Source organism: Macaca thibetana, chromosome 9, assembly GCF_024542745.1.
Source record: "Macaca thibetana thibetana isolate TM-01 chromosome 9, ASM2454274v1, whole genome shotgun sequence".
Lineage (NCBI taxonomy): Eukaryota > Metazoa > Chordata > Mammalia > Primates > Cercopithecidae > Macaca > Macaca thibetana.
Genome location: NC_065586.1, coordinates 44,526,474 through 44,538,633, shown reverse-complemented (window position 1 = coordinate 44,538,633; position 12,160 = coordinate 44,526,474). Strand labels below are relative to the sequence as shown.

The following is a 12,160-nucleotide window of genomic DNA, read 5'->3' as shown; positions in this document are numbered from 1 at the left end:
TAACACGGTGAAACCCCGTCTCTACCAAAAAATACAAAAAAAAAAAAAATTAGTCAGGCATGTTGGCTGGCGCCTGTAGTCCCAGCTCCTCGGGAGGCTGAGGCAGGAGAACAGTGTGAACCCGGGAGGCGGAGCTTGCAGTGAGCCGAGGGAGCCACTGCACTCCAGCCTGGGCGACAGAGCAAAACTCTGTCTCAAAAAAAAAAAAAAAAAAAAAGAAAATTGCCTAACCTCTTTGTGCCTCAGTTTCCTTATTGGGACAGTGGTGATAGTACTCATTCCTAAATTATTTCAATAATCTGCTGCTGTGTAAGAAAACTCCAAAACTTATTGCCTACAAAACATTGATCCATTATTTGTCATGATACCGTGAAAGAGATCAGCGGGTGGTTCTTCTGCTCCATATAGCATGGTCCGGAGTCACTGACACAGTTGCATTCGGCAGCTGAGCTGGGTTAGAAAGTCCAGGAAGGAAGGCCTCACTCATTCATCTAAGCCGTGTGTTTTTTTCTTGTCCACGCTTCCTCATCATTCTGTGGTCCATTCAAGCATTCTTACAGCATGGTGGCAGCTTTTCAGAGCAAAGCAGAAACTTGCTTGGCTTCTTAGGGATGAGAACTAGAATTAAATCCTAAGGCCCCCATCTGACCGAATAAATACACTCTTGGCCAAGGGGAACCTAGAGAAACCTTAAAAACTGAGCTCCTGGCCATGATAGGAGGTCAAACATGCCTTGCTACATCCTTCTTCAGTTTAGACACAATATCTGACCAGCAGTAATGTTACAGTAGTGATCATATGACTGAATTCATGGCAATAAGATACCAAGTTATAAATAAGACCCAAGGCCATTCCAACCAAAAGTTAAGTCACATACCCCTACACTTAAAGAATAAACCATGTTCTAAGTGTCACAGGTTTTTCTTTTTCTCTAGCAGTTCAACAGGCACTGGCCCCAAGAAACAAGTGCTAAAACAATTGTAGTTCACCATTAGAACTTGACTAACTGATCCCCAACCCCTGGTCCACAAGTTGCAACTGTAGCTTTGATTGGATGAGAGATGGATGTCAGTAATTTTCTCCTGATAAAAGACCACCAACCATGGGCTGGCTCTGACCAGTTAACAGGAGGCTGCACACGGAGTGCCTTCATGTCCCTGCTTCACCTATTGCTGTATAAGGCCTACCTGCAATGCATTTAAATGTTAAATCTCTGCTCCAGAGTGAATATGGGTCACATGTAATATGAGTGTTCAGTAGGCATGCATCAGGACCCTCTTTGTGAATATTCATAGCTCCTCCTGTAACCCTGCTTAGCTAATCTGTTCAGCATAAATTCCTGCCTTACCGTCTATTCCCTCAAAGTGCCTGCCTTTCGGGGTCTACCAGAGGCTATGCTTCCTCGCCTGCAGATGGTCAGCCTGCAGGTTGCAACCCTTTATGAAAAATAAGATCTCCTTTCCAAATTCATAAATCGTGTGATTTTTAAGTTAACAGAGACCAAACCTGGAAATGGCACAGCATCACTTCTGTCTTATTCTGTTTGTCAAATAGTCACAAAGACAGCTCAGATTCAAGGGGAAGGGAAATAGACTCTGCTTGTTGGGAGAAGGGGCAGGAATGAGTGGTAACAATCTTTGGGATTCTCTACCATGTGTCTTGCAGGGTTGCTGTGAGAATTAAAGCAAGTTAATACATGCAAAACACTTACAACAAAGCCTGGTTCATCAGATATATAAAAGTTAGCTTTTATTTAGATTCAAACTGTTGATCAAACTCATAAAGTAAGGCAGAGACGAGGTTGGAGCCATGTTGCCTGCCCCTAGACTTCACTGTTTGATTGTGTTGAATGATTTGCTAAACCTTCACTGGGTAAAGTTCCACCCAGGGGAGAAGGCCATCACTAGGGTATTTCCTGAATGGTTGAGCTAGCTCTTATCGTAGTCCTATAAGGTAGGTGTGGTTATTCTCAACTTACAAGGAGGAAACTGAGGCTCAGAGAGTGAAATATCTTTTCTAGTTACCAGCTAGAACCATCCTGGTTACTCACCAGAAATCTGCCATTTTTCTCTATCATGCAAGATCCTGTAATATGACATGCTAAAATTTAGACACCAGGTATTCATGGCAGACCTACCACCCACTAGTCTGGACTCCTAATCAAGAAAGGGAGTGAGAACTCTCTGAGAGGCTGGTCTCAGGGAGCCCTGCATGCTCAGGCAATCATTGTTTTCTAGGTCTGCAACTTCCTTTTTATATTTCATATTAGATGCCTTTGCATGCTTCTTGAAGGTCTTTCATTTCAGAACCCATTCTAAGAATTATAACAGTCTTATCTCTGAGCGTTTAGGCAGCATTGACAACACTATCAACCACAGCAACTTCCATTTGTCCAATGCTTAGTGAAACCACAGCCTCAAAGGACTACACCAAAAGCAGGAATAAAAGGGCTTCAATGATCTTCCCAAATCTATAGCTAGTAGGTGGTATAAATGGGACTTGAAGCCAGGTATTCTGGTTCCAAATATTATGGTTTTTTTTTTTTTTTTTTTTTTTTTTTTTTTTTTTTTTTTTTTTTTTTTTTGAGAGACAGAGTTTGGCTCTGTAGCCCAGGCTGGAGTGCAGTGGCACGATCTCGGCTCACTGCAAGCTCCGCCTCCCGGGTCCACGCCATTCTCCTGCCTCAGCCTCCCAAGTAGCTGGGACTACAGGAGCACACCACCATGCCTGGCCAATTTTTTGTATTTTTTAGTAGAGACGGGGTTTCACCGTGTTAGCCTGGATGGTCTCGATCTCCTGACCTCATGATCCACCCACCTCGGCCTCCCAAAGTGCTGTGATTACAGGTGTGAGCCACCGCGCCCAGCCATATTATGGTTTTTTCCATTATAGTATAAAAGCTTTCATTCTACCTTCTTGAGCCCTACATTCTTCACCAGTACAATGGAAATTGATTGTGCCTGGCCTTGTAGAGATGTTATGTGAATGTTTATTGAACAAGTGGTTATTGAGCTTCTACTATGTGTCAGGCATTGTTCTGGATACTGAGACACAGAAATAAACAAGATAGACAAAAACTTGACCTTGGGCTTACAATCTAATAGGGAAGGCAGTCAATAAGCTCTTTGCCAATCCTCAGGCACTTTACAAAAACAATAAAGTATTTTTCCATTGAGGATCTAATACAAATCTGGGCCACACTATGCACTCATTCATTTCATTTATTTTTCTTCATTCATTCATTCATTCATTCATTCATTCATTCCATTATTCATGTAAGCATCTAATATTACTGGGTACCAATTATGTGTCAAGTACTGCTAGGTGATGGGAAAAGAGAAATAATAAGACAGATTGAAACCCTACCTGAATGAGGTTTATGATCTAGAATGGAGAACCGACATTAAATTGAGGAAGTGTTATAAATAACAAGAGCAATATCAAAGCAGTAATATAATAATAGTAATGACATCCTCTTGGCTGGTTGAGTAACAATTTACATCTTAAGAAGGATGCACAGTTAGGGTTTGCTAAATCAACTTGAGCTGGGTGGAAGTTATGAGGTCTAGAAGTGAAGGGCATCTGATACAGGGGCAGTCTTGTGAGCTGTGAGCACAAGATGAGCTCTGACACCTGATGGCATCTTCATCACACCCCCAGGTGGTGCTAAGATGAGGGCCATGGAAGATAGAGCCTGCCAAAGGTGTGAGGTTTTCTGGGCAGACATTAATGGCACAGCAGGGGGTTGTCCTAGCAGTCTCACTGAACTTGTGTCAGCCTTCAGGTGCTATCTGAGAGCGAGTACCTATTAGTCTTGGCCTGATGTCAGCCCTTCAGTTCTGTCATTTGAGAAATAGAGACAACCCAGGCATCTGCTCCAGGTCAAGGACTCAGGAAGGAGTTTGGCTCTGTGTCTCCACCCAAATCTCATGTTGAATTGTAATCCCCAGTGTTGAAGGTGGGGCCTGGCGGGAGGTGATTGGATCATGGGAGCGGTTTCTCTAGTGGTTTAGCACCATCTTCTCAGTGCTGTCCTCAAAATAGAGAGTGAGTTCTCATGAGATCTGGTGGTTTAAAAGTGTGTGTGGCACTTCCCTGTTCTCTCTTTTGCTCCTGCTCTGGCCATGTTACATGACTCCCTGTTCGCCTTCTGCCATGATTGTAAGTTTCCTGAGGCCTCCTCAGAAGCGGAGTAGAGGTCAGCATCATGCTTCCTGTACAGCCTGCAGAACTATCAGCCAATTAAACCTCTTAAAAAAAAAATCATACAGTCTCAGGTATTTCCTTATAGCAATGGGAGAATGGACTAACACAGAGTTCATGAAAGCAACATTTTGTTTTTTGTTTTTGTTTTTGACATACAAGTTTGCTAAACAATGGGCTAGGAAATGAGAAGATTTCCTGCAGGCTGAAATATTCCTGTGACCTTCAAGCTATGGGATAGGATGACCTCTCTTTCTTCCCCTGAGGTTTCCTCTTTCTTAAAGATTTCTGGTTTCTAACTGTCCAATATTAATGTTCCACTCCTAGAAGTGCATGTGCTTTGCCATCCATCTTGTCTTCCTCTCCCCTAGTCCCAAGCTTTTACTCAATTACATCAAACTTTAAATCGATCTCCTATGGCTCCTTATTGCTGAGCTTCCCTCAATTATTCTCCTGGAAAAAAAAAACCCAGCATACAACAGAAACCTAGCCTACTCTCAAAGTGATTTTTAAATTGCCTCTTCTAGAATATAATGTTGCATCAACCATGGCAGGTGGGTGGGCGGGGGAAGTGTGGATTCCAAACTCCGCCTGCCATGCTCCCTCCCCTGCTTCTTCCAAGGCCCCCAGCCCTTGTTCCAGCATGGTGAGGATTTTCTTGGCCTCAGCTGATATTAGAACACGAGCCCCATCTAAGTGGCCTTTCTGCTTCCAGTCTGGTCCTGGCCAGCCCCTATCTGTGCTGCTGCAGGATGACTCTCCTCTTGGGGCTCTGATGGCCAAGTCTTAGCAACCCACAACTTTCACCGACCCCTATCGTAGCCCATGGAGTGAGGAACTAGATCCTGGGTGTGGCAGTGAAGCCCCTCTACAAGTGTCCTCTGGTCCCACATCTGCGTTTTGTGTTCCCACCTGTAGGATGAGCATCCTATGCCGTACGCTTCAGAGACTATGGGCTCCCCACTGGGTGTGGGCTGCCAGACACACAGCATCCATGAACCTTCCACCCCATCCCTAGGTTCATTCTGAACACATCTTCCAAGAACCTCCAATATGCCAGGGCCTCTTCAGAGGCCAGTGTGGGGCTCAGTGGCCCTTTCTAGAAGAGGAAGCCCTTGATCTGGCCTCCCCCTTCTCCTGGTCATCCAAAGAACCCTCTAGGACTGTGACCCTGCTGCATTTCTTTCTTTTTTTGGTTTTAGTTTTTCTTTTCTTGTTTAAATTTTTAAAATACTTTAAAATACGGACTTACATGAAGATAATCTCAACGTGAGAAATTACAATAACACAGAAAAAAATGCAAGCTGACTCTGTCACCAGCTCACTCCCCTGCCCTACATCCCTGCCCCGTGGCTCTGATTTGTCTTATTCATATTCTCAAAATCTCAAAAATAAATTATTTCCGTCTTATTTCACTTTTTTTTTTTTTTTTTTTTTACAATGAAAGTTATACTTGCACATAGTTTGAAGAATCAAGAGTTCTACACGGCTTATCACGAGGCAGCAAATTCTTCCTCTGCCATTGCCTGAATCTGTCACCATGTTCTATGCTCTCAGATGAGGTTTCTTATCATTTTTTAAAGATATTTATTTCTAATTAGTATGCTTATGTTACTCTTTTTTGATTTTACATTTTAGTCATTGTCTATGGATTTCCTAGCATGTGTGGTGAGACTTTGTTTTCTGCCCCTTCTCCACCCACATCACCCCCGCACCCACCGCCACCCGACCACACGCCTTCCCAAACCTCTACGGTAATTTTGGTTATCTCAGTTAGTATTTAGTGTTTATACTCCCATCCTGGGGAATTTATTTCAAGCATTTCTCTAAAGACTCCTTTCCCTTCATTTCTCTCTTCTCTCTTTCTAAAACTCCTTCTATTCGGACGTTGGGTTGTCTCCCTTATTGTCCTCTTCTTCCTAGGAGTGTCAAATTTTCATCAGACCTTCTTTGGAGTTTTTTATTCATAATATCTTATTTCTGACTTCTGGGGATGGGTTCCACCTCTGACTCTTCCGTATTTACAGATTCTCTCTGAGGATATTACAGTAGTTTTGTATAACAATTTTCCTCCCCCTGCACACTATCTGCTGCCTGCAACTTGCTTTTTGTTTTCTTCCTGTTTTTGTCTCGGTTCCTCAAATGAGAGTCTTTCCTCGAATGTCTGCTGCACTAGGCCTATCACTCCCACTTGGGAATGGTTCTCTGTGGAGCTGACTGTGTGGTGTCTGAGGACAGGGAGGGCATACACAGGGAGGTCCACCTCAGCCATTTTACTGGAGAACCTCTGGAGAAAGTTACTGGAGAAAATTCATCAGTTTCCTTCCTGGGGGCTACTACTGACTGCTGGAGCTTGGGAACCAAATGTGGATGGAGACTGGGGGCTAAGCAACTGGTCTGCACATTGATGTTTACCCAACCTTCCTGTTCTCTAAGATATTCCACCAAGAACAGGGCCAGAGTCCCCAGTCTGAAGGACTCCCTCTTGTGCTCAGAGAATACAACTCCAGCCTTACAGCTGAGTGGGGGCAGGCAGTCACTTCCTGGCACTGGATTGTTCAGAAAATCTGAGATATAACTGCTTTTTTTTGGTATTTCTTTTTGGAGACGGAGTCTTGCTCTATTGCCCAGACTGAAAGTGCAGTGGCGCAATCTCGTGTCAACCTCCACCTCCCAGGTTCAAGCAATTCTCCTGCCTCAGCCTCCTGAGTAGCTATGATTACAGGCATGTGCCAGCATGCCCAGCTAATTTTTGTGTTTTTAGTAGAAACGGGGTTTCACCATATTGGTCAAGCTGGTCTCGAACTCCTGACCTCAAGTGATCTGCCTGCCTTGGCCTCCCAAAGTGCTGGGATTAGAGGCATGAGCCACTGCGCCCGGCCCTAACTGCTTTTTTCTAAGTTAACCTTCACCCAGTGCTCCTGTCCTAAGCTCCTTTTTTGCCCTCATTTCCAGAGATGTCTAGTCCTACCAAGCCCCAAGTCTTTGAGGAGTTTTGTTTTGCAAACCAGACAGCTTCCGTGCTCTCCTTTGTGCTGGCTTGGGATTTAGCTGTCTTGGATCAGCTGAATAGATCAGCAGCCTCTCTCTCATCTGTTTTCCTGCATCCAGAACGCTGTCTCCCCTCATGTTCTTTCCATCTAGTTGTGCTCGTGCCTTTAAAAACATCCCTTTAGTGCTGTATCTTGAAGTCTTGTGATGCAGAGAAGCCAAATGTGACTTTTAAATGTCACCCTTAACTGGAAGTTTGAATTTGAGTTTTGGTTTTCTCATTAACTGCAGAGGTATTACGCAGTATGTATGTGTGTGTATGTGTGTGTGTGTGTGTGTGTGTGTGATCCTTGCTCTCTCATGCCTGCACACTCTCCTCAATATCATTTTGTTATTAACTTGTCTTTTTTGCTTTAGCATTATTGACAGTGAATGGATCTCTGATTTCATTTTTTTGAAAAAGTTTTTTTTTTTAAGTGAAAACAATGAGTGTTCTTTGTTTATGTCTTCCTCAAAGCTGTGTCATTAGGAGCAGTAAAGTTCACAGCTGCTCTCTTTTCTCAGTAGGTTATCTATATTGGGAACTATATCTCTCTGTTCCCCTTTTTTCTTAGCATCTTGAATTCTACTTTATTTGATGTTACTAAATGTGCTTTCTTTTTGCTCACATTTACTTTCTTACCTTTTTTTTTTGTTCTTTTGCTTTTTAATCTTTTTGTTTATTCCTCTCTCTTTATTAGACCCAGTTCACACTTCCTATTTTAAGGGATAGATGAATCTAACCTATTCACATTTATTATGAGAAACAAAATGTTTGTACCTTCTTTTGCTCTCTTATTTATTTTTTACTTGTCTTTCTTTCTTTTTTTTTTTTTTTTCCCCCATTTTGTCCCATTTGCTCAATTGATCACATTTAATTTTTTACTTTTTTTTTGGTCTTAGGTTTTGGGAGTTATACTTTCCATGTCTATTCTGTTCCATTTCTATACAAAGCCAAGAAACCCACAACAAATAAAGGACCAAGATAACTAGACTTAAAGTGAGTTCCCAACAGTGGAAATAGACCAGGCTGATCAACAAAGAATGTGGCAGGAGTTTTCATGACTCAACATTCCAAGCACAAGCTAAAATCACTAAGGTTTAAAAAACCTGGAAGCCTTTACTTGTGAAACTGTGGGATCTGTCTGCTGGAAACCCTCAGGGACAGGTGCTGGGAAAAGCTGGAGGAACAAGGGCGCACTTTCAGGCTCTGCTGTGACATGCCTTTGCCTGATCTTTCCATCTGAGCTTACACAAGCTGCTTCCTCTTTCTCCGTCTTGAACTGTCTTGTCTGTATGCTCTCTGTCCTCTGCTGACCCTCCTGCCAGCAAGATGGGGAGAGGGGAAGAGATAGGGCTTTGGAGAGAGAACAAGGAATGTGGGCTGGGAGTGATTCTCCTCCTGTGTTGTGAGCTCTGCGCAGCATCAAGTGTGGCTGGATATCCCTCTTCCCGACAGTTACATCTGCTGGTGCAGCCCGTCCTACAGGGGCGTGCTGACCGCCTGGGCCCCCTGTCACTGAGAACAGTGAGCAGAGCATATTTTTCCAGGAACCAGATATTGAGAATTAGTCTATTACATGCAGTTCATGCAATTAAACAGAAATTTGTGAGGCTATTTTGCCGGCAGCTGTGCAAGTTTGAGATCATACTGATAAGCTGAATGAATCAAAATTGACCGACATTTGCCTTGAGATTGGGAACCTGGGCAGTGGGGTGCCATAGAAGCCAGGCTTTGTTGGGGGAAATGGGGAGAAGTTTTAACGTCCCAAGAGGCATTGGGAGCGAGTGCCAGCCAGACCCAGAAAGATCGCAAGAGCTCTGAGGGCAAATGCTGGCACCTGCTGGGAGACACTGACCCCTCTCATGATCCAGCTTGCTCCCTGACAATAAATGCCCTGGTCCAGTTTGGATTGGGCTTGAGGGCTGCTCTTGTGTGCAGGCTGTTGACTGTGGATGTCCATGCCTCCGTTTTATTAGTTGCTTCCACCAGAGGATGCGGAGGTCTGGAAAACGTGGCAGGGGAGGGAGAGGAGTGTCTGGCTCAGAAATTTCAGGAGAGAGAGGTTCCTTATGGAGCTAGTTGATGGGTGAGGGCTCCCAGGGCCACCTCAAGGCTCACTATAAGGAATACGTGGGGACGCCTGTGGCAGAGGAGGCTCTGTCCATGTGTGGCCTGGGTGGCCTCAGGGTCATGAGAACCCAGGCTCTCCCAGCATCACAAATCCTGCTCCCAGGAGGCAGTGCTGTGGGCCTGGCCAGGAGGAGGGTGACAGTAAGGCTCCAGGCAGGGCTCTGAAAGGCTGGGGGCAACTCTGGCAACTCTGTTCACAGTAATCAGAGTGACAGGTCACCAACAGGTCAGCCAGGAAAGCCAAGACACTGTTGAAGGGCCAAGGCTGGTCTACAAAACTGGGAGGCCAGAAGGAAATGACTGTGGGGAACCAGAAGCATGCCCAGCCTACGGGTGAGCCTGGGGGGCAGTTGGGGGCCAGGTGAGGGCAGGGCTGGGTGGGCTTGTGGGCTCAGATTTGAGTATCCAGTGTGTTAGGATTTGTACCCAGTTATGTGTATGTTATACAATTGAACCCCAGCTCATCCCTGTGATGGAGGTAATATTGTCTCCATTTTACAATTGATACAATCTAAAGTTAAAAAAAAAAAAAAAATGGACTCCCTCCAAGCCATTGTAAACAAATGTGAACCTGAAACAGCCAGTCCTTCAAGATGAGTCCCCAGGGGCTAACTGGGCCTAAATTTAAAATAGGGCCAAGTGGACATTGGATGACTAGGGATCACACATGTACTCTGCCTTCCCCTAAAGACCAGACTCCTGTTTAACTTTGGGACTTTCAGAGCTCACCTGAACCAGCCAATCAGAGTTCACCTGAACCAACCAATCAGCACTCACCTTCCAGTGCTCGGGGGTATCAATCCTCAGAACTAAATGAGTCTGAATCCTTCATTTGCATAAACAGACCTGATTGGGAACCTGGGCTGGCATGTTTGCTATAAAACCCTCCCTTATGTTTTCTGGAACACACCTTCACCTTTTACAGGGAAGCTGCGTGTCCCCAGTTTGCAAACTGTTCACTGGAATAAAGTCTCTTTCCTCCATGTTCCATTTCAGAAAACTTTTGTTCACACTGCACAGCTGGCATGCTAGGTCTCGTTCAGATGTAGCTGATTCCAGAGTTCCTATCCGGCTCACTTAACTGCTCAGAGTTCTCCTTTCTCATACAGTCAAGAAGGCTGGACAACATAGGGGTTTTCTGAATCCACCTTCATGATTTTTGTCATACTCATGTTTCATCTGTGCTATTATTTGTGTAAAAGTTTTCCTGAAGCAGTCTTCTAATTAATTTATTTTTATTGTGGTAATGTATGTGTAACACAAAGTCTACTATTTGAACCACTTTTAAGTATATAGGTAAGTGCCATTAAGCGCATTCACGTTGCTGTGAAACACTTTTTGGTTTTAATGTCAATACACAGTATTTTAGAAAGGAAAACTGATATCTCTACCACAAGTGGGAACCAGAATTACTTTCCATAGAGGTAGCTATTGGAATGAACAGAATGAAGGCAGAAAGTTATTCATGAGCAGCCAGTTCCTGTTGCACTGAAGGCTCTAAGTAAGATGAGGCCTGTTCCCCTTTCACCCCCATGCCCCCATATTTTGTTTAAAAGGAGGATCCAAGTGTTTGAGAAGTGTCAAAGGTAGGCTCACAGGGTTGACACTTCATCCTTGACATGCTCAGAAGAACTGAAAGAGGAGAGAAAGGGACATTTTCTCATGCCCAGCTCCCCCTTCACTCCTTGCCCATCCCAGAGTCCCCTCTCTGCCCCCACACTGTGGGGATGGCTGGGATGTGAACCAGGCCCCTTCCCAGCAAGATTCTGTGACCTGTGACCCCAAACAAGGGGATCTGCCAACTCTGACTTGGACCTGTGACTAGGAGCAGCTTTTGGGACAAGTCCTTTAAGGTTCATTCCCATTTTCTGCCCAAGAGATCCCCTTTCTCTCTCTGAAACCCATCACAGGGACTGGATTGCCCAAGTGCTTCTGGCTCAAGTGTCTTGGATGGCAGCACACAGAGTATCTTATTACGACGTTTGCATGGGCTGCTGTGTGACGAGGCTACACTGTGGTGGGTGGGGCTACTAGCTGCTCTGAGGGAGTAAACTTAGTGCAATTTGGATAGAAAGGCAGACATTTAAAGCACCTGCTTAAAATGTAGGTCTCACAGTTCTAGACACAGAAACCCTGTGTGGGATAGGCACAAGGGCTTCAGAGTGAGCCAGGTTCCAGTTTGAGGCTAGATGTGTCTGGTGATCCATTTTCCTGCAAGATAGAAGTAATGAAATGTGTGCATGTACATCTTTCTTGGAAGCATGAAGGGGCCAAAAAGACATGGAAGAGTTGTTTTCTTAAGTTGGGCAGGGACGTTCTCTATCAACATTTTAAGGAAACATTTTCATTGCAGAAGTTGTGGACATGTTCCAGTAAAACAGCCTGTGATACCAGGAACATGGGGGATAAGAATGAAAATTACTTTGGAAATCCTGGCAAAACATCACTGTGATGGAGTCAGTGACTCTGTGTCTTCCTCCCTTCTCCTGGGCATGGTCTTCCCTCTTGTGGAGCCCTGCTGTGATGCCCATGGCAGACCGCACATGCACTTCTCACCTGGGGCTTGATCTCATCTTTGTCCTTGTAGTAGAAAAGCTGATCCCCACGCAGCACAAACCAGCGCTGCTGCCAGTTCTTCATGATGCTCCTCTGCTTCTTCAGCCAGCCCGCCTTCAGCACGGGGCCCAGCCTGTGAGGGCATGGCGTCCGCCCGGGGCTCCGGCTCTGCTCCCCCATCACCAGGCTCTTGGAGCGGGCTGAAAGCCAAGGACACACACAGTGAGCATGAAGGCA

The 12,160-nt window shown here is 44.9% G+C and overlaps 1 protein-coding gene across 4 annotated transcripts in view; it reads right to left on the bottom strand.

Moving 5' to 3' along the window:
- ARHGAP22 (Rho GTPase activating protein 22) overlaps positions 1-12,160 on the bottom strand; it is a 181,483-nt gene that overhangs the window by 127,174 nt on the left and 42,149 nt on the right. For all 4 annotated transcript variants that reach the window (XM_050805127.1, XM_050805129.1, XM_050805128.1 and 1 more), the window contains exon 2: positions 11,924-12,123. In XM_050805127.1, the coding sequence (XP_050661084.1) occupies positions 11,924-12,123 (200 nt within the window). The remainder of the gene's footprint in view (positions 1-11,923; positions 12,124-12,160) is intronic.